This window comes from Ascaphus truei, chromosome 3 (assembly GCF_040206685.1).
Source record: "Ascaphus truei isolate aAscTru1 chromosome 3, aAscTru1.hap1, whole genome shotgun sequence".
In the NCBI taxonomy this organism is placed as follows: Eukaryota; Metazoa; Chordata; class Amphibia; order Anura; family Ascaphidae; genus Ascaphus; species Ascaphus truei.
In genome coordinates, this window is record NC_134485.1 from 388,956,994 (window position 1) to 388,976,988 (window position 19,995).

General features: G+C 46.4%; 1 protein-coding gene across 1 annotated transcript in view; it reads left to right on the forward strand.

Annotated features, from left to right (window-relative positions):
• Nucleotides 1–18,467, forward strand: part of LOC142490786 (uncharacterized) — a 40,834-nt gene extending 22,367 nt beyond the window's left edge. The window contains exons 3-6 of the mRNA XM_075593206.1: nt 13,886–13,997; nt 14,727–14,875; nt 15,117–15,157; nt 18,359–18,467. Coding sequence (XP_075449321.1) covers nt 13,886–13,997; nt 14,727–14,875; nt 15,117–15,157; nt 18,359–18,467 — 411 coding nt within the window. The remainder of the gene's footprint in view (nt 1–13,885; nt 13,998–14,726; nt 14,876–15,116; nt 15,158–18,358) is intronic.
• The last annotated feature ends 1,528 nt before the right edge of the window (nt 18,468–19,995 follow it).

Sequence of the window (19,995 nt, forward strand, 5' to 3'; positions counted from 1 at the left end):
CAAGGAGGAGGAAGGAAGGGAAACCAGCCACACGTGCTTTTGGTCTGTGCACCCGAGTGACTGCCTCCACCACCGGCACGTTCCTTGTACACCACGGAAGGGATTTCGGGCGAAAGTACCGGCGGAGCAGAGTTTGCACTCTGCCAGGACATTCCCCTGCGCCGAGAGGACACTGTTGTTACATCGCCTGTTATCACCCTGCTTGTTGTAAGTAGGGTTTTGATTTTACCATCTCCGGAAGACCAGCTGCTCTCCATTGCTTCATTGCTATTTTTATGACATAGTTCATGTTTTAATAAATTCTTTATTTTAGTTTGTCACTAGGAGTCTCACTGTTATATGTTTTATAGTGTTATACTGAGTTACCCAGCAGTTATACGCTATGATCTGTGTTTGTTTTCTTTTCTCTCGTTTCATGGCCTGTCAAGCACTTGTGCAGATTCTTTGAGGATCACAGGACTTACCATTTGAACATTTGGCGCCAGGTTTTTCTTTTTTCCACGCAACATTGCCATTTACTGCTCAAAAAGCTATTCTAACACTTTAATGAATCGGCACCATTTAGTAAAATTCAATGTGACTAGGCAGGCTGACTCCAACTCATTACTTCCTGTGCATAGATTGGGAGGGTTGCAGGAGTGCTGTGATAACGCTCCAATATCCCCACGGAACCACCACCAATGCAAAGTTCAGCTTTTGCCGAAGAAAAAATGCAACATGATTTTCAAGGATATAACCATCAAATGTATTTTAAAATGTTTTTTTTTTAATGAATTATAGTAATTCTGTTGATTCCTTTGACATGTGGATTGTAATTAATGCAAGTGATTATCTGTTATGTGCTGCTGAATAGAGAGGGGTGATTTTGTTTGTGGATTTGGATCCGCCTTGACTCAGCTGGTTCCTTTGATCCGCGGTTATCTCTCCAAAAAAGGCCAATCCGCAATTTCATATTATTTTTTTTCACAGACAGAGAGCAGTCCGTTTTCGTTTTCTAATACATATGCAATTTATATTTAAATGGTCCCCATCCCTCATTTTCTAAAAGAATTTCCATACCAAATATATATGTTCGCTGTTAATGAATTTATGCCAGAGACAATGGGCCTCCCAGGTTTCCACTTTCTAAAAGAATTTCCATACCAACTATTTAGAGCACCAACCTAATGAATGGAATGGTGTCAGACCCAACAGAACTCTCTCCTTCTCTCTCCTTCTCTCTTTCACTCTCACATCCGGCAACAGATTTTATCTATGTTCAGATTCTTAAAAAAAAGGTTTAGTATCCAATCCGCAGACAAATTTTAGTGGACAGGACAGGTTTTATCAAAACGATCCGCGGAATAACCGGGAAACATATTTGGACTGTTCTGCCCATCCCTACTGCTGAACTCCTCGGGGTGTTGCTGTTCTTACAATGCTGAACACTATTTTAATATCTATCCTTAATTTACTTTGTTCATGACTGTTTATGTACAGATTAACGTGGCAAACCTTAGGGATGGTTGTTACATTCTGTTCTGTTAGAAAAGTACGTCCCTTGATGTGAATTTTAAGTGTAGCCATGTCACCTGATGGCTACTATCATGCCCTTGGGCTGGTAGTAAACCCTGGTACAATCAGGTTGACAATAGTTGCTATGGGGTTTTCCTCCTTCCTTTTGGTACTGCACTTGTGACAGCAGGGGGTGGTATATCCTATTGTAGCTGGGACAACAGGGTGCCCGCCTCCTGGCTGTACTTAAGGGCAGGACCGTCCTAAAGTTAGTAGTGTCCTTTCCCCTCTGAGGAAGGCAGGTCACACAACAGGAAGCCTAAGATTGGGGCCTTCCCTTGTCCTCTTCCCTCCGGGGAAGAGTAAGTGTGGACCATACCTCTGCCTCCGCTAGGGAGGTGAGGAAGAGCTAGGATGGCTGCGGGTGCCCTTGGCCTGTAGTTACGGTCCAGGGACCATCATTCAGTGAGAGCTGAGAGTACTGCATCGGGCAGAAGCCTGCCGTGTAACTGTGCTGTACAGATAACAATAAACCGTTCCTGTTGTTATATACCTCCTGCCTGGTGCGTGACCTTAATGGGGGGGGAGAGGTAATAAGTTCTACCGTGGGAGATCACCTTCAGCTCCTGGAGCCTACAGCAGATGGAGGCGCTGCACTGCTAAAGAGATATGTGAGGTATGAACCCCAGAAGCCTGATTCTGTGTCCCCACTACCATTGGCAAACGACTCAGCCCTCCTGTTGCCAGCAGGTATATGCACCATACACCTTAGTAATGGAAAAATCTCTCTCCGGGTGGGGGAAACACCGTTACATAAGCAAGAGCTGTGTATGTCCTGTAAGTTTGAGTTTGTAAAGCTGTCTGTGAGTAGGTTTATTTGCTAGCATTTCTTTATCCCAGGCTGTGCTGAAAAGCTGTATAATACGACAGGCATAAGCGTATATGTATCTCAGGGGGTGTCTCCCATGTTCATTAGCAAGTGCAATTTTTCTTTTCAGATGTGCAGTATGAGATGGTCAGACCCCCTCAAGCATCTTTCTGTCTAACAACACAACCAATGCTTCCCATTTGTAGCGGAAAACTTGGAGTTTGGAAGTTTGAAAAGTTTTGCACATCTGTGGTCACAATGCCTTGCAAGGACCTCTAGCAGAAAAGGTGGAAACAAAAACAATTTGCAAGGACAAAACTGGGACCTTCTAACACGGGGGTTATTTATCACTTAGCCAGTAAAGGCATTATTTGTACCCAGTAATTTGTTGATTTTCTTTTAATGCAGAACTTTTCTGTTTCCTTTTTGTTTCTTTGATTTTTTTTGTGTGTGTATTGAGCAAACAAGAACTGAATATAAATCACTGGGTGTCTTGTAGTTTGATATTTATTACATCTATGATTTTACTTACTACTCCACACCTTTGGATCCTAAAATTGCATTTGCTTTTGTAAATGTGATTTCTAAGATTTCTACGTTTGGAGGTAATTAATACCCCTATTTCCTTTTCCTCTCATGATAGTTTCTACAACTTTGATGCACAGAGTGTAATTATGTCTCTATATGCACTACCTTGAATGTTCCCACATTATGCTTCATTCTCCATTGTTCAACCCATGGTTGTGTTTTGTCTAAACCTGAATAGAATTTTCCGGCTTAAAAAGTGTGCACCGTGTGTGTGTGTAGGGCCGTCCCTAGGTGGTAAGCAGGTAAGGCACTGCCTAAGGGCGTCAGGTTTAAAGGGGCGGCAAAAGGGAGAGAGTAACAGCAATCCTACTTTCCTATTGTTTTTCTTCATGCAGTATTGAAGCAGGGGGTCTCTGGAACCAAACCGCATTAATTTCAGCTCCGGGGACCCCTGGCTTCCAGAGATACTGAATACCTCCTTAGGGGGTGCCGGTATCTCCTGCTCAGATTTAAAGCCCCCAGTCAAATGGGTCAATAGGATGCCACATATGATGTCACAGCTTCCTATTGGCCCATGTCATGGGACATCTAAACCTGAGCTGAGATACCGGGATCCCCTAAAGAGGTAAGTATCTCAGGAAGCAGGGGGTCACCGGAAAAGACATTAAGGGGGTTCAGCTCCGGAGACCCCCTGCTTCCTACCTAAAGGAGGCAACTACTGTTAATTTTCATGCCAGGCTACCTGTTTCTACCTCATCTTATTTCACACTTCCTATCTATATCCATTGTAACCAGATATCCCTCTTACATACACTGTATATTATATTGTGCTCCTGTATTTCTGCCACACCCGATGAAGGACCCTGAGAGGTTCAAAAGCTTGTAACATCTCAACGACTTGTTGGTCCAATATAAGGTATCATACCATCTACTCCCTCACCCTCCTTAGTTATTACCTAGAGGGGGTGGGGGGGTTGTGGGGATTTTTTTTGAGGGGGGGGGGGTTATTGTATTTCTTAGGGGAGTCCTTAAGTGGTTTCATATGGACAGCACATACCCTAGGGATGGGCCTCTGTTTGTGTGTGTTAACACTTAAATACAGTATGTATTAAGTATGTGTAGAGGGAGAAAGGGGGTGGCCCGGTATTAAAGGGGTTGCACCCCATATGGCCATCCCCTGACCTCACCAGAGAGACAAGGGGTTAACTGGACTGCGGTCCAGGGATGAGGTTTGCACCTTGTTATACCTTGAAAATGTATGTTCCCCTGTTCCCATGTTTCATTATAAGCATATATTTTAATGTTTTAAAGTGCATTTCTGTATCTCCAGTTCTGGAGGTCGCAGAGAGTTCATATTTGGCCAATATGTGGAGTCACTGTAGGCATTAAAAACTGGCAAAGGTCGATCCACTGAGCCCACCAGAATGGAATTTATTAATATGTGTAGATATTAAAGTGTATATGTATTTTATTTTGGATCTGTTCTGAAAATGCAGACGCCATTTGCTAGGCTAATAGGTCATGAAGGGCAGACGGCTGAGTAGCCTAAGCACGGTGATCAAAAGTTAACGGCCTTGATTGTTACCCAATGTCTAGGGATTAAGTATTAATCAATCAACAAACTCTGTTACCTGAGGGCATGGGTTAGTCTGTTAGTCTGTGTCACCACATTAGAGAGTGGTTACAGATAATTGTTCACCAATAGGCTGTGTTCAATGTTAAGAATAGGGTTGCACAGGTATATAAACTGTGTCAACCCTACAGTTTTTAGTTGTGCTGGAGTTGTGCTTCTGATTCCACCTGGAATGTCACTGGATTGATGGAGAATTGCTAGCGGATACTTCTCCATTCCCCAACCCTAAGTAAGTGTTACCTTCTTGTCTGTTAATTGTACTATATTGATGTGTTCACCTTATTTAAGGAATAAATTATATTTTATTATATCTAAGCCTCGTTCAGTTCAGCCCAGATATTTGGTGTTCATTATATCTTGTCATAAGCTACCGTGACAGTATGTTTAACTGGTATTATTTTTTAAATAATATCCACGTATCTAGCTATCTCAAAATCTACATTTATTAACAGAAGGTATCATTTTCATTAAACCACAACCTATATTTATGGTTTATTTATTACTGCAATGGGAGTACAGATTTCTGTTTTTATGGGTTATAAATGAAATCTCGTCTTCTGTCAACCGCGTCCCCAGCTCAATCTGTTGCGGAGATGTCTTCTATGTGCTGAAGAAGAGTTCAGATCCATTCACTTGAACGCAGAAGTCGAACTCTCAGCATGGCGAATAGAGGCTTATGTCACATGGCTAAGAACTTGGTTGTACACTGCAGCATTGGAAACCCTAGGTCAAATCAATTTTACTGAGTGCCACAAGTTCCACGTTTATTGGGGTGTGATTCTTTGAACGTGTATTGTCTTTATTGTGCAGCTTTAAATGAGGGGAACTAAATGACATTTGTAAAGCCCCTTAACCCAGGCATTACATTACAGTACAAATGAAGGGAAATTATGTATTAGCAGACAATGGCAATGTCAATTCTGGTCTTATATGTCAGTGGGAAACTCTTGATTTGGAAAAAGGAGTTTTATTTTACTTGGAACAAAGTAAGGAAAGAATAATCCTTTCACTTTGAAGATGTCTTCAATAGAAGGGAGTTTAAGTGATTGATATAGCAAAGTGATAACACAATTAGGAAGTCACTACAAAGCACCAATAGAAAACCCCCTTCCCTTTTTAATGGCCATAAATTATATTAAGGGGGATATTTACTAAAGCACAAACAGAAAGTCAAGCAAACTGCTTGAAATTGTGATTGCATTTGACAAATACAATTTGCTACATCTACTTTTGTCACATTGTACATTCAGTGGTGTGTATCGTATCAGAGTTTTCTTACTTGTTTGCCGATGGTAGGGAAATTGAGGGGTTTATTTATATTTTGAGATACAAAGAGTGGATTTTGGAGGTTTGTTTTACTTAATAATGTCAGCAAGATTCCGTCTTCTTATTGCGCATTATTCACCATTATAGTGAGAAATGGCATTTAGAATAAAGGAGGGGCCTTTAAAGAAACAACAAAAACGCAAACAGAACTTTTTAATAGAGATGTGAGATCTTCAAATTTGTTTTGTGAAATGTTTAGGAGTTTTCTCCCTAATTGTTGTTTTTTTTTTTTTTTTCAAAAGTTCCCATTGGTTTAGGAATTTGTGGAAATGTCCCATTTTTAACATATCCCCCCTTCCCAAAAGCCAGAAAAATGAACCAGGCGCTCCTGTGAGTGTCTAGAATATACAATATAAAAACCCCAGTATATATATTGACTGCCTGGGTGGGTGGGTGAGTGACTGGGTGGGTGGGTGAGTGACTGGGTGGGTGGGTGACTGACTTTGACTGACTGGGTGGGTTACTAACTGCCAGGGTGGGTGGGTGATTGACTGACTGCGTAGGTGACTGCCTGGGTGCATGGGTGGGTGAGTGACTGTGTGGGTGGGTGAGTGACTGGGTGGGTGGGTGAGTGACTTTGAGTGACTGGGTGGGTGGGTGAGTGACTGGGTGGGTGAGTGGGTGAGTGACTGGGTGGGTGAGTGACTGGGTGGGTGACACTTGACTTTGACTGGGTTGACTGGGTGGGTGACTGAGTGACTGGGTGGGTGACTAGGTGGGTGAGTGACTCAGTGGGTGACTAGGTGGGTGAGTGACTCGGTGGGTGACTGGGTGGGTGAGTGACTGACCTTGACCAAATGGGTGCTTCTGCCCGGGGCGGAAAGTGGGCTCAGGGGGTGTGGGAGGTAGGCTGATGGGGGAGGGTTGAAACTGGTGGGCTAATTCAGAAAGCATTTCCCTGGCCCCTGGGGCAGGAGGCTGGCACGGGGGGAGGTGGGTCGGCGGGCGCGGGGGGAGCTAGGCTGGCGGCCGTGGACTCGCCACGGCGCTTCCCCTCCATCCCAAATTGGGAGCGGGGGGAGTGGGCCCACAGGCAGCAGGCCAGACACCCTGCTTTCCCTGCGCATGCGTGCCGAGACCTTGGCCCTGCGCATGCGCACAGGGATCGGCGGCAAATTTATATTTTTTCGGACATTTTTTTTTTTTTTTTAAATAAAATGGGCATGGCTGCGCAGGGGCCCCCCTGACTCACGGGGCCCAGGATGCCAACCCCGGCAGACTCCCCACAGAAGACTTTTTTTTAAGCCGTTACTAAAACTGTTATGTGAGGATTTCAAATGTCTTCCAATCACATTCAATTCATTACCATTTTCAATGTCTCTAAGACGTTCCACAATTCTTATTTCTAGACTTTTAAATGCTTTGCGTACATATGTTAACCCACAGGGACACGTTGTCATGTATTTTTGCAGTTAAGTACAAAGCATCCATTTATTCAATCTTTACCTTTATCTATCAAAAACGAATAGACAATACCGTTCTGTGGCTACTGAAATGCTTTTATTTGTGCGAGCTTTCGAGATACACTGATCTCTTCTTCCGGCGATGTTACAATGGATAAAGCAAGAGAAGTTTCTACTTAAAAACAGTGCATCCTGGAATGTATCTGTGACTGAAGCCTATCCCTCCCCCCTGTGCAGTATGCGATTTAGGATTTAAGGTGTTAAATGGTCCCTGAATGTTAATGATGTAAGAGTGTACAGCGAAGAGATCAGTGTATCTCGAAAGCTTGCACACATAAAAGCATTTAGTTAGCCACAGAATGGTATCACCTATTCGTTTTTGATTATTAAGCTCGGCTAACATGGTACAGATAGCTCTACCTTTATCTATTAAGACATCATCTTTTCTTTTTTGCCTCTCTATACAGCTTCTTGTTAGCCACTTTATTTTTAAACCAATTAGCCCACGTTAGTTGTTTCGTAGGTATTGTAACTCTAGTTTGTTGTAACTATTTTGCCTACAGTTTAATAAGTTTGCTTAAAGCAGCTATACCTCCAGAAGGCTATGTGAGTGGGACTCAAATAATGTTAGTATCTTCTCGCCCCCCAAGTATGTTCTGCATTAAAAAAAAATGGTGTTAAAAAGCAGGATTTTGTTGTATTCTCTTGCATCTGATGTTACAAGGGCAACCTGTAACATCTTGCATCTGATGTTACAAGGGCAACTGTACAAGGCTCTGAGAGCGCTCAATTTGAACCTGCCAGACACAATATTTCAAACGCTCATATTTCCTAAATGGAGCATTAGATTAAAAAAAAAAAAAGTGTTGAAACGGGCTAGAAGACGGGATAAAGGAAATGGCGATCAGGGCAGGCTGCTGCTCTAATGGTTATCTCATAATTGGTGCTATGATAGTATTTCAGGTATGATGTAACTTATCAGTAAAATATCTTGATTATTACAAAAAAATGTTGAGGGGTCAGAGAGCAGTAGTACTGAATTGCCTCGGGTTACTGTCACTGCCTTTGAGGTTTGAAGGACTGTAGCAGCTTCTTGTGACTCCGTGAAAGTAACTTTATCCCCCTGTGCCCCAAACATGGGACACAGGCTTTGTAACAAAATAATAAAATAATATAGAGATAGCGCGGTGTACACAGCAGTGTTACTGTATATAGCCATGAAAATAGGGCATTGACGAATTATAAGCGCAAAGGCTGTTCAGGTCTTCACTGCCTTAGCTCAGCTTACCTAAACTATACTAACCTGTACAGCAGCTCAGGAATCACTTAGATTGTAAGCTCTTTGGGGCAGGGTGTCCTTTAGACTTATGTTGTTGTTTACCTGTTGCACTGGTTCCCATTGTTTGTAACGTACATTATTTACCTCCTATTGTAATGTTCTGCACATGTGGCTGGCGCTATATATAAATAAAATTATACATATATGCAATTACAGCACAGCTTGTATAATGCAAAGGTTCATGTTTAAAAGAAACGAAAAGCTAAAAGGGGGGTACCCTCGGTGTGCTCATGTGTGTGTAGCCATGCATGTAAAATGGTCTGCAGTTGTCTCCCCTGCTGGCAGTAAACCTGGTAGGTTACAGGGATGCCAGCAGTAATCATGGAGGTTTGCCCTCACACCCTGGTGAGGTGCCCTGTGTATGGATGGGAGTGGCTACATGCTCTGAGTCCACAGTTAGTGACATCAGAGCTGTGACAGTTCCTGAAGTATATAAGGCACAGCACTGCCCAAAAGTTAGTGTGTGTTGGAGGGAGAGCAGTAGAGAGAGTTAAAGGATTAAGTCTGTGTTGAGACTTGGGAAATGAAGGGCCCACTAGTGCAGTAACTAGTGGCCCGCTTTTACATTAAGCCTGACAAGGCCACACTGTGTCCAGGGACCTGGCACAGGGGTGATCTCCCTGCGGGGAGAGGGGATCCCACTCCATTGGGAGGGCGTACCTTTTCAAGAGACAGTACGGCGAGATGTGCGGCTGAGCTGTTCGCTGCAAGGGGGCAGTTTGCTACATCAACAATAAAGATGCCCTGTTCAAAGACAACCCCACTGTGTGAGTGTGAAGTTACTCTCCAGTGGCAGTCACCACCAAGAAGAAGTTCCTCATCAGGACCATCTCCCTGCGGACGCATAGATCCTGATGAGGTGGAGGCGCTGCACGTGATATAGGTAGGACTCGCACACACTACCTCGGCTGCCTGTCTGGAGTGACAATCCCCTAATACCATCATGCGGGAGACTCAGGAGTCCTGTTGCCTACAGGTGCACCACCAGACACAACCATGTAATGGGGGCTGGTTAGACCACACGGGCCAATATGAGATTGGGTGGGTCAAGCTAGAGGGAATACCCATTACATGTGTATTATTCCTTGTCTGCAGTGTAGCCACTATATGACGTGACAATGGAATGAGTGAGAGAGATTAGCGGGACATGTTGAAGATATGCAGATATGGTTGTAAGGGTGAAACAGAAGAAAAACAGCACAAACGCAATAGTGAAGTACTTTCAAAATATATTACATATAAAAAAGTAATAATATCTGCGTACATCAAGTTAAAATATATCAAGCATGTCATGCACTCAGGCATATGTTACCAGGCACCGCTCACCGTAGACATAAGGAACACTCCTGCACACGGCCCCTCCGATGTATTTCAGCTGGACATTCAGGGTGGGTGTCTGGATTCTGATAACTAGTCTTGTGACTGCATCGGGGAACTTCCCTCTGGCATGTGGAAAACTTCCATCTAGCTGGTTTGTGAGGTCGGGGGAGAATTTGCAGAAGCAGTAGGAGCCGCAATCCGGCTTACAGTTCAATTCCTCCACGTGGTTTCACGACACGCCGCCAAGTGAGAACAGCCATCAACTAGTTGTGACGTCGCTCGCGATAGCGATGGGCTTCCGTAGAATGGTAGTAGCAGTGACTGAAGGTACCCGCAGATAGTTCAGGAGTCACTCTGTGTATCATTAATCCTACGCGTTTCGTAGCCGTAGCCACTTCTTCAGGCTAAGAAAAGCGTAGGATTAATGATACACTATCTGCGGGTACCTTCAGTCACTGCTACTACCATTCTACGGAAGGCTATCGTGAGCGACATCACAACTAGTTGACGGCTGTTCTCACTTGGCAGCGTGTCGTGAAACCGCGTGGAGGAATTGAACTGTAAGCCGGATTGCGGCTCCTACTGCTTCTGCAAATTCTCCCCCGACCTCACAAACCAGCTAGACGGAAGTTTTCCACATGCCAGAGGGAAGTTCCAGCTGAAATACATCTGAGGGGCCGTGTGCAGGAGTGTTCCTTATGTCTACGGCGAGCGGTGCCTGGTAACATATGCCTGAGTGCATGACATGCTTGATATATTTTAACTTGATGTACGCAGATATTATTACTTTTTTAGATATAATATATTTTGAAAGTACTTCACTATTGCGTTTGCGCTGTTTTTCTTCTGTTTCACTGTTGTCTAGGGGTGCTGAGCCACTCCGCACGTAACAGCTGCAGAGGCCAATTCAACAATAGAGGTTGTTGTTATCCTATCTTACCACAGAGGTGTATTTTGGTTAACTAAGTAGTTACATTGACATTAGAGGATCACTTTAGTAGCGCACTGTACTTTTTAATTTTCACGGTTGTAAGGGTGCATTTGCACCGCCCAAGAATTTCATATGCATGTGCTTAGAGTCGGCATCGCAGTAACAAAGGCCCCCGCGGTCTTCACAACAGCAATTAAACTGATTGCTGGGGGCAGAGAGCAGTCCTCCATCGACGCTGTGTCATCTTGGTGACGGGTTGCCATGACAATGCGTGGTCACATGACGCCGCGACATCTGCTCCCCCCCAATACCAATTTCTAGTTCTCACCCTATGCAGATACACTCATTATTTATCTTGTTATCTTGTGTGAAAGCTGTTAGTTTTATTGTGCCTAAAATAAAAATGGGACGGCCTAGCTCATTATGATTCATTTGTTGCGCACCTCATTAATAAGCCACAATTGTACTAGACATTTGATTTCAGACATTTCATTAAGACTAACTGTTGTTGTTTTATATTTTACATTTTAAAGTAAGGTTATTTTTTTTTGTTTCATACTTTTTTATTGAGATTTTACAGGGAAAAGCATACATGATAATATATCACAGATCTAGGTAGAGGGTGGAAGACTGCCACAACACATGGCTATATGCCAAGTGGAGGAGGCATTGCTTGAATGATTTCAAAAGAAGCGTTCTCTTCCCCAGATCTAATGACCATGCCCCCTTGCCGAGCACCCACCCAGCCGGGCGGGCGCGCACCCAAGGAGCCAGGTCTATGTTTCCCCTTTGGTATGAGAAAGAGGGGGGTAGAAGGTTGGACTAAAAGGGGGAAGAAACGGAAAAAGGAGAACAAGAAGAGACGAGAAGGGGAAGGGAGGGAAAGGGATGGGTGTGGGGAGGAGGATGAGAGGGGGAGGAGCCACCCCCCCGGTTGCCCCGCCCCGGCCAAGTTCCAGATTGTATCTTAATGTTTTTAATCGTGGGGCCATTCGTCCCAGATTCTGTTGAATTTATCAACATCTTGTTTCAAAAGAGCTGATAGCAGTTCCATTGATCTGACCTCCCTTATTCTGGCTAGCACCATTTGTTTGCTAGGCGGTTTGATCTGCCTCCATTTTGCAGCAATTGCACAGCTAGCTGCTGTTAGGATGAACGATGCCAGTTTTTTGGATGAGTTAGGGAGATCCTCCATAGGTTTTGCTAATAAGAATGTCAGTGGACTCAGCTGGACCTCTAATCCCAACGTTTAATTTACATAACTTGAAAGGTATATTTTTGCTGTTGATCAGTATACTTGAATAGAAATCACAATTGCTAACTCAACCTCACAAAAATTTTGTTACCCATTTCCAGGATGTGCAGAGTCACGGGGGGCGGGGGGGTGGGGAGGATGCATCAAGGCCAGAGGTCCCCGATCTGTGCTCAGAACGTTGCTATTCTCTGCCACCAGAACCTGTAGGGTGTGCTCAACCCTGGAATTCCCCAAAGTCTTCCCCGAGACATAGATTACGAGATATGCTAGATTACGACACAGTGAGCTAATAACCGTTTGTGTTTATTATGGGTAAGCTACAACAACACATAATGCTACAGCCAGGCACACAAAAGAGCTAATCAATATCTTCCAGGATGCTGCTTAGGCTAAGTGAATCTGGGCTCTTTAAGTCCTTGTGATTGGGTCAAGTTGAGCGCAAAATACAGTCCACGAGGTATACACAGTCCTGCAGTCACTTCCCAGAGGTCCTGGGAACAGCCCTCCTGGCTACCTCCTGGCTAGGGAGAAGGAGTGGCTCAGCTATATGTAACGGTTTTTCCAGGCCCTCCCAATCTCACATTGGCCCCTGTGGTCTACTGGCCCCATTACATGTAGGTATAGTGTGTGGTGCACCTGCTGGCTTACAGGACTCCTGAGTCTCCCGCTGGGTTGGTATGGGGATATCAGCACGACAGGCATCTGAGGTAGTGTGATCAGAGTCTTACTCACATCCGATGCAGTGCCTCCACCTCATCAGGATCTCTGTGGCCGCAGGGGGATGTGTCTGATGAGGACCTCCTCTTTGGTGCCTCCTGTGTAATGACTCCACACATACACAGCAAGGGTCTGGTGAATCTGGTCATCTTTATTGACATCATCATGCAGTCTGCCCCTCACAGCGGTCGTCCTAGCCGCTCATCTTGGTCTAGTACATCCTTTCAGAAGTGCTTTCCCTCCCAATAGAGTTGGGTCACCTCTCCCCTCAGGGAGATCACCACCTGTATCAGGTCCCTGATCACAGTGTAGATACTATTGATTATATCTGACAGCCTTAACTGCTGCAGACCTCCAGAACTGGACCATAACTGTTCCTTTTGATTAACACTCTCCAACACTACAGAACCACTGATTAACTTTAGGCAGTACTGTGTCTTATATAGATGCAGAAAACAGCCACACCTCTTGTGTCACTAACAGTGGACACAGAGCATGTTACCACTCCCCTTGTGTACATATGACACCTCACCAGGGTGTGAGGGCAAACCTCCATGATTGATGCTGGCAATCCTGTATACTTAACAGGTTTACTGCCAGCATGAGAAAGAACTGTATACCATTTTTATACATGGCTACATTCTCCCCCTGGTGAACCCCAACGACCTGGCTGGGATCTAAATTTGCAGAACCTTCCTCCAGGCAGCACTGCAACACATAACCAACAGCATATATATCAAATACATTATACAGTTCTAAATCACACAGTAACATAATCACGAACAGTGCCTGCTGACCGGCAGACTGTACTGCTCCTAAGGAGAATCCCCACCTACTACACTAATAGTAGTGCCTATGGTCTGTCTTCTGCACCTCCCTACCGGTTATATCCTTAACTGTTACACTGTATTCCCTAGGCGGCCCACTTTCTGGCCTATACTCCATCCGGTGCATATAGATGTTGCGCCCAATGCTCCACACCCTCATCAGCTGAGTGATCCTCTACTCTGTCTTGTACCCAGCGTACCCACCAGACTTGCTCATAATGTAATCTTCTATTGTTTCCCTTAGCCACGCATCTCTCCCATCCTCGATCTCCTGTATCAAGGGTTCTGGCACATAAGGGTACTCCAAGCCATGGGACTTTTTGTACTTTGTGACAATGGCCCGTTCCGCACTACTGGTACGGATCAACTTCTTATTGCCTGCCCTGCCTGGCAGCACCCATGATAATGGCTCGTCTGGTTCTACTGGGTCCCTAAATATGGCCGACCCGCGGGATCCACTACCCTTGAGTGTATGTCGTGCCACCGCAAGTGAAGTTCCTCTAACCGTTCCTCCTCCGTGTATTCCCCTACACCAAACCAGCAATCCACTATTCCTTCCCTCCTCAGTATGAACCTCGTACGGTCCAACCAGGCCTCATACCCCTCAAACTTTGGTGCCCACCACCGGGTCTCTCTCTCCCTAACGCTCTCCGGTACCGCCACTGTACCCTCACTGTCTTCTGGCTCTCCCCCAGACGATATCCCGGAAATACCCGTAGATCTAGAATTCGACCCTAAACGTTTAGGCCTGTATTTTACATCCATACTGTGGCTCCCACTTGTACACGACGACTCTTTCCTCCTATGCATTTCCCTCCCCGATCCCTCATCGGATGTAAAGCAGTCACCCCAGTCCAGGTTCTCCCCAGTTCGTTCCTCGGAAGTGGCCCGTGACTCCCCAGACAACCCTTGGCTAGACTGGGACCGAGATGAGGAAGTGACAGGGGCAGGTGTCTTAACTATGGCCGGGGGTTGGGCATAGGGAAACGCTGTCGGAAGACGCGGGGCTACGACCCGCAGCTTCTTGCTACCTTGACCGGCACCATCGGACTGGCATTCCGGCTCACCCGTCTCCTTGTTCCCAGGCTTCCGCAGGGCCTGCCAGGTCTTCCCAGACCCAGGTGACCTGGAGCAGCACGGCGGTCGCAAGGACGCGGCCATCTTCCATCCCGCTCCGCTGTGTCCGCCGGATGTGGCGTCATCTATCTCGCGGGACTCACCACCGCCATCTTGGGTTGGGCTCCCCACCGGAACCTCTTCCTCCACAATGACATCCGCTGCCGGAAGTGAAGGTTCAGCTCTCCGCTCCGCTCGGGCCTGGGCTAGGCCTTCCTCCGCCGTTGCCACCACCGGCGCCTCTGGAGGGTAAGAGTGTGTCTCACCGCTCCGTCGGCTCGGGATGGGGTCTTCTCCTCCTTCCGCGCTGGAAGTCACCACGGCCGTGGGACTCCGCCACTCCGGTTGTCTCCGCACAGGCGACCTCGGCCTCTCGAGACTCCGCTCAGCAGCGACACAGGTAAGTGCTGGTTCTTTTGCAGCACTGCTGTAGTGGTCTGCCGGTAGGCGCATCACCACCGACGTCGGGGTCGCTTGCTCCTCGTCCGAGGATCCGAACTCCGACTCGGGGAGTGGCACTCCCATAGGGGACCGACGGTGAAGTTCCAGGTTCTCACCGCGGTTGTAGGCCCCTTTCTCTCCAGGCTCGGTCTTTATCATCAGGAGCAAACCCCATTCTCCGGGATCAACAGGTTTTTTCTAGACCGAGTGCGAGGCTTCAGCCGTCAGCTTGGCTGTTCCTCCGCCATCCTCTGCGGTATACCCCGGCACAAAGGGCTGCACGGCCCATAGGTAGTGGATGCCACATTGGGGACACCTTGCCGTCGTGCTGGCTTCTCCGCCGGGTAACCTGCACTGCATGCACAGGCACCGCAATGTCTCTTTGTCCCTGGCCTTGATTACCAGGAAGCCTCCTGGTAACGAGTAGGGGTGAGCTGAGATGTCCATCTGTTTTTCCTTTCCGCCGATAGCGCTGATTACAGGGGACACGTTCTGTAGTGGTCTTGCCTGTTCACCAGCTCCTCGCATCTGAAGGGCAGGTGTCGATTTTTTAACTCCTCCCTCAGCCAACTCCACTCTCATTTGGCACAATTGGAAACCACTCCCCCTGGTAGAGATTAGGGGAGGGTGCCCCAGCACTGGCTCTGAGCCCGTCACAGTCCATGAGGGCGCGGCCACAGCTTTCGCGCCAAACCCCCCAGCAGGGTGGGGTTCTTTGCTTGGCGCCAATCCCGGCCAACTCCTTGCAACTTGTGTATTTGCAGCATTCTCTGCACTCGGCCCATGCGGTCTCCCAGGGAAGCGGGAGCCGCCATCTTGGTTTACACGGCCATTCACATAAGCAACTGAGGTAGATTTTTGGTTGTAGCTCACCGTCTGGTGAGCAGATTCTCCGTTTTGTCCGCACATACCCACAATGTCCTCAACACTGTCCTTCAGGGTAGCACCCCGAGGTCCTAGACAGGACCAAAACGGCGTGGCCACCACCTTAGCGCCATTCCACAACATGCTGGCAAAAGTTCCTTCTGCAGCTTGTTCCTCAGTAGTACGCACACCACGTGCGCTCCCTCCATCAGCCGCGGTCTGCCATCTTGGACTCTCCGCACCGCGCGGATCTTCCCTTCTTGCGGTCGCCATTTTTACTTTGTAGTTACTGTTATCGCACATGGAGTTCCTCTCTGCGGGGCAGCTGCCATTCCGATGCAATAAAGAATGCCACGATGCACCACCTACGTGTATCTAATGTACGTCTGACTCATGTTGCACTACCTCAGGCTAGGCTCACTCTCTCAGTGTATGCTGTGTCCACCTTCCTCCAGTCTGTGCTCTATGGTAAGTGTCCTGGCTCCTGGCTAGAGTACTCTGGCTTCTCCCATGCAGTACTAGGGCATCTACATACTGTTGGCCAGCCTATCGCTGACCCTCTCCAGAATTCCTGACCATGTTAACAGGCTATTCCTTTAGGCATCCTACCAACTAGCTGCCTCAAGGTGACTAGGACAGCTATAGCCCTGTCTCCAGACCCACTTAACTCCTCTCAGGATCCTAGGTTGTCCCTGCAAGCTGACAAATTCCATCAGGCCCCTGACTACCCCTAGGCTCCATCTCCATCCACAGCACTGACTGGCAGCATACACTCTCCCTGTTTCCTAGTGTGCCTAGCAAAAGCCTGTCCTGTTGATAGGTATCTCAGCAGCGCCTCCAATTGTAACGGTTTTTCCAGGCCCACCCAATCTCACATTGGCCCCTGTGGTCTACTGGCCCCATTACATGTAGGTATAGTGTGTGGTGCACCTGCTGGCTTACAGGACTTCTGAGTCTCCCGCTGTGTTGGTATGGGGATATCAGCACGACAGGCATCTGAGGTAGTGTGATCAGTGTCTTACTCACATCCGATGCAGCGCCTCCACCTCATCAGGATCTCTGCGGCCGCAGGGAGATATGTCTGATGAGGACCTCCTCTGTGGTGCCTCCTTCTGTGTAATGACTCCACACATACACAGCAAGGGTCTGGTGAATCTGGGCATCTTTATTGACATCATCATGCAGACTGCCCCTCACAGCGGTCGTCCTAGCCGCTCATCTTGGTGTAGTACATCCTTTCAGAAGTTCTTTCCCTCCCAATGGAGTTGGGTCACCTCTCCCCTCAGGGAGATCACCACCTGTGTCAGGTCCCTGATCACAGTGTAGATACTATTGATTATATCTGACAGCCTTAACTGCTGCAGACCTCCAGAACTGGACCATAACTGATCCTTTTGATTAACACTCTCCAACACTACAGAACCACTGATTAACTTTAGGCAGTACTGTGTCTTATATAGAAGCAGAAAATAGCCACACCTCTTGTGTCACTAACAGTGGACACAGAGCATGTTACCGCTCCCCTTGTGTACATATGACACCTCACCAGGGTGTGAGGGCAAACCTCCATGATTGATGCTAGCAATCCTGCATACTTACCAGGTTTACTGCCAGCATGAGAAAGAACTGTATACCATTTTATACATGGCTACATATACAAGACCATGCTATTATTACCAAGCAGTGTCCAGTTGGTAAAAATAATAATAGCATGTTCTTGTATAGCTCTGCTAGTTTTACACAGCGCTTTATAGAGACATTTTGCATGCACAGGTCCTTGCCCTGTGGAGCTTACAATCTATGTTTTTGGTGCCTGAGGCACAGGGAGATAAAGTGACTTGCCCAAAGTCACAAGGAGTTGACACCAGGAATTGACACCAGGAATTGAACCAGGTTCCCCTGCTTCAAACTCTCAATGCCAGTCAGTGTCTTCACTCACTGAGTCGCTCCTCCTGTAGCCTCCTAGCTTCTTGGCTGTTAAGGTTGAGACCACCATCCACTAACTTGAATGCCCCAAATAAAGAAAGTTCCTCCAAAAGAATCAGGAAGAAGTGGCTAGCAGCCTCCTGGCTACCTAGCCCTGTGTGGTGGGGATGACCACCCGCCAATGCTTGATTCCCCAGAAGTGAAATAAAAGCCTTCTGCAGATGGCTCCTGGTTTCTGAGTCTGGCAACAACACTCCTGTGGTTCCGGTTGTACAGGTGCACTCCAGCATAGCCTACACACACAGACTGCAGGCTCCTCGGGTGGAGATACTCCCCAGATATCTCTCCCTATAGAGACTCACCCCCTCAGCTGCTCCTGGTTCTCTGGTGTGGCTCCCGAGCTCATAGATCAGCTCAGACCCTTGCACCGGGTCTCTGCACAATTTGCCAATGAACTCCTGGAACTCGGGATCTGGTAAACAGGTATAGCCTCTCAAGTCCCATTCAAAATCACGGAGGAAGGCGGTTTTAACCAATCAGGGGTGTCCCTTTAAATGTTTCATCAATCAGGAGTGAGGTGGGTGGCTGAAGCGAGCCAATCTATGGAGGGGGTGTGGCATCAGCCAAAAAGCAGTCATGGGAGAGTCTCTCCAGTCTTCACTGCTTTACTACTTTTTATAACTCTGGGTATTTTGGATTTATATGTAATTATTTATTACCATATATAGATATATAGAGAAAAAAAAGAGGAGAGAGCGCACGCCCCATAGTGTGAAACTGTAGATTTAATGAGGGAAAGGGGAGGAGGGGGGGTAAGAAATGCACTCACAAAAGTACAGGTTAAAATAGCATTGTGTGATAATAATCACCACCATCCGGTTGCTGCGCTCCGTCCTGGGGGAATACCCGATCTCGAACAGGATGGGCCAACGTCCCAGCAGATGTCCAGGGCCAGTGGATGTTGTAAAAGTGTCCAAGCAAGCAAGGAGCCACTTTCTACGATCCTTGGACACTTTTACAACATCCACTGGCCCTGGACATCTGCTGGGACGTTGGCCCATCCTGTTCGAGATCGGGTATTCCCCCAGGACGGAGCGCAGCAACCGGATGGTGGTGATTATTATCACACAATGCCTATGTTATCTGTACCTTTGTGAGTGCATTTCTTACCCCCCCTCCTCCCCTTTCCCTCATTAAATTTACAGTTTCACACTATGGGGCGTGCGCTCTCTCCTCTTTTTTTCTCTGTAGATTCCCTATGGACGTGGTTTGTCCATTCTGAGAGCAGCCAGAGACCCCTTGCACCAGCTTCCATTTCCACATTGGACTCTCATTTTGAGGACTGGTTTTTACCCTCTTTTCTTGCTTATATACGTTCATTTTATGTGTATTTTACATGTATTTTATTTTAACTGTTATGTTATTGTTTGTTCATAGTTATCCCTTGTTATTATGCACAGGCATCTAGTCTATTAATGTGCCACCACAATATTAGAGTAGTTCATTTTTTATTCACATATTATTTTTAATTCATTTTCCTGCAATATTTATTTGAGTAATCACCAGCACTATAAATTTGTAGATAATTTAATCACACACTTCTAGAGGCGCTGCTTTTTTTCTTTGTTTGTCCTATCTATATATATATATATATATATATATATATATATATATATATATATATATATATATATATATATATATATAGACCATACGATACCGGTTGCAACACGACATCAAGGGACAGCACGCAGGTAAGTCAATCAAAAATGTTCTATATTTGATAGAAGACACAAAAACCGACGTTTCGGTCCCCCAGTGGCACCTTTCTCAAGGTCCTCACCACCGAAACGTCGGTTTTTGTGTCTTCTATCAAATATAGAACATTTTTGATTTACTTACCTGCGTGCTGTCCCTTGATGTCGTGTTGCAACTGGTATCGTATGGTCTGTTATTGCTTTATGGGATAAGCACCAAAACTTATTTACTTGCATATGGTGTGCCGGC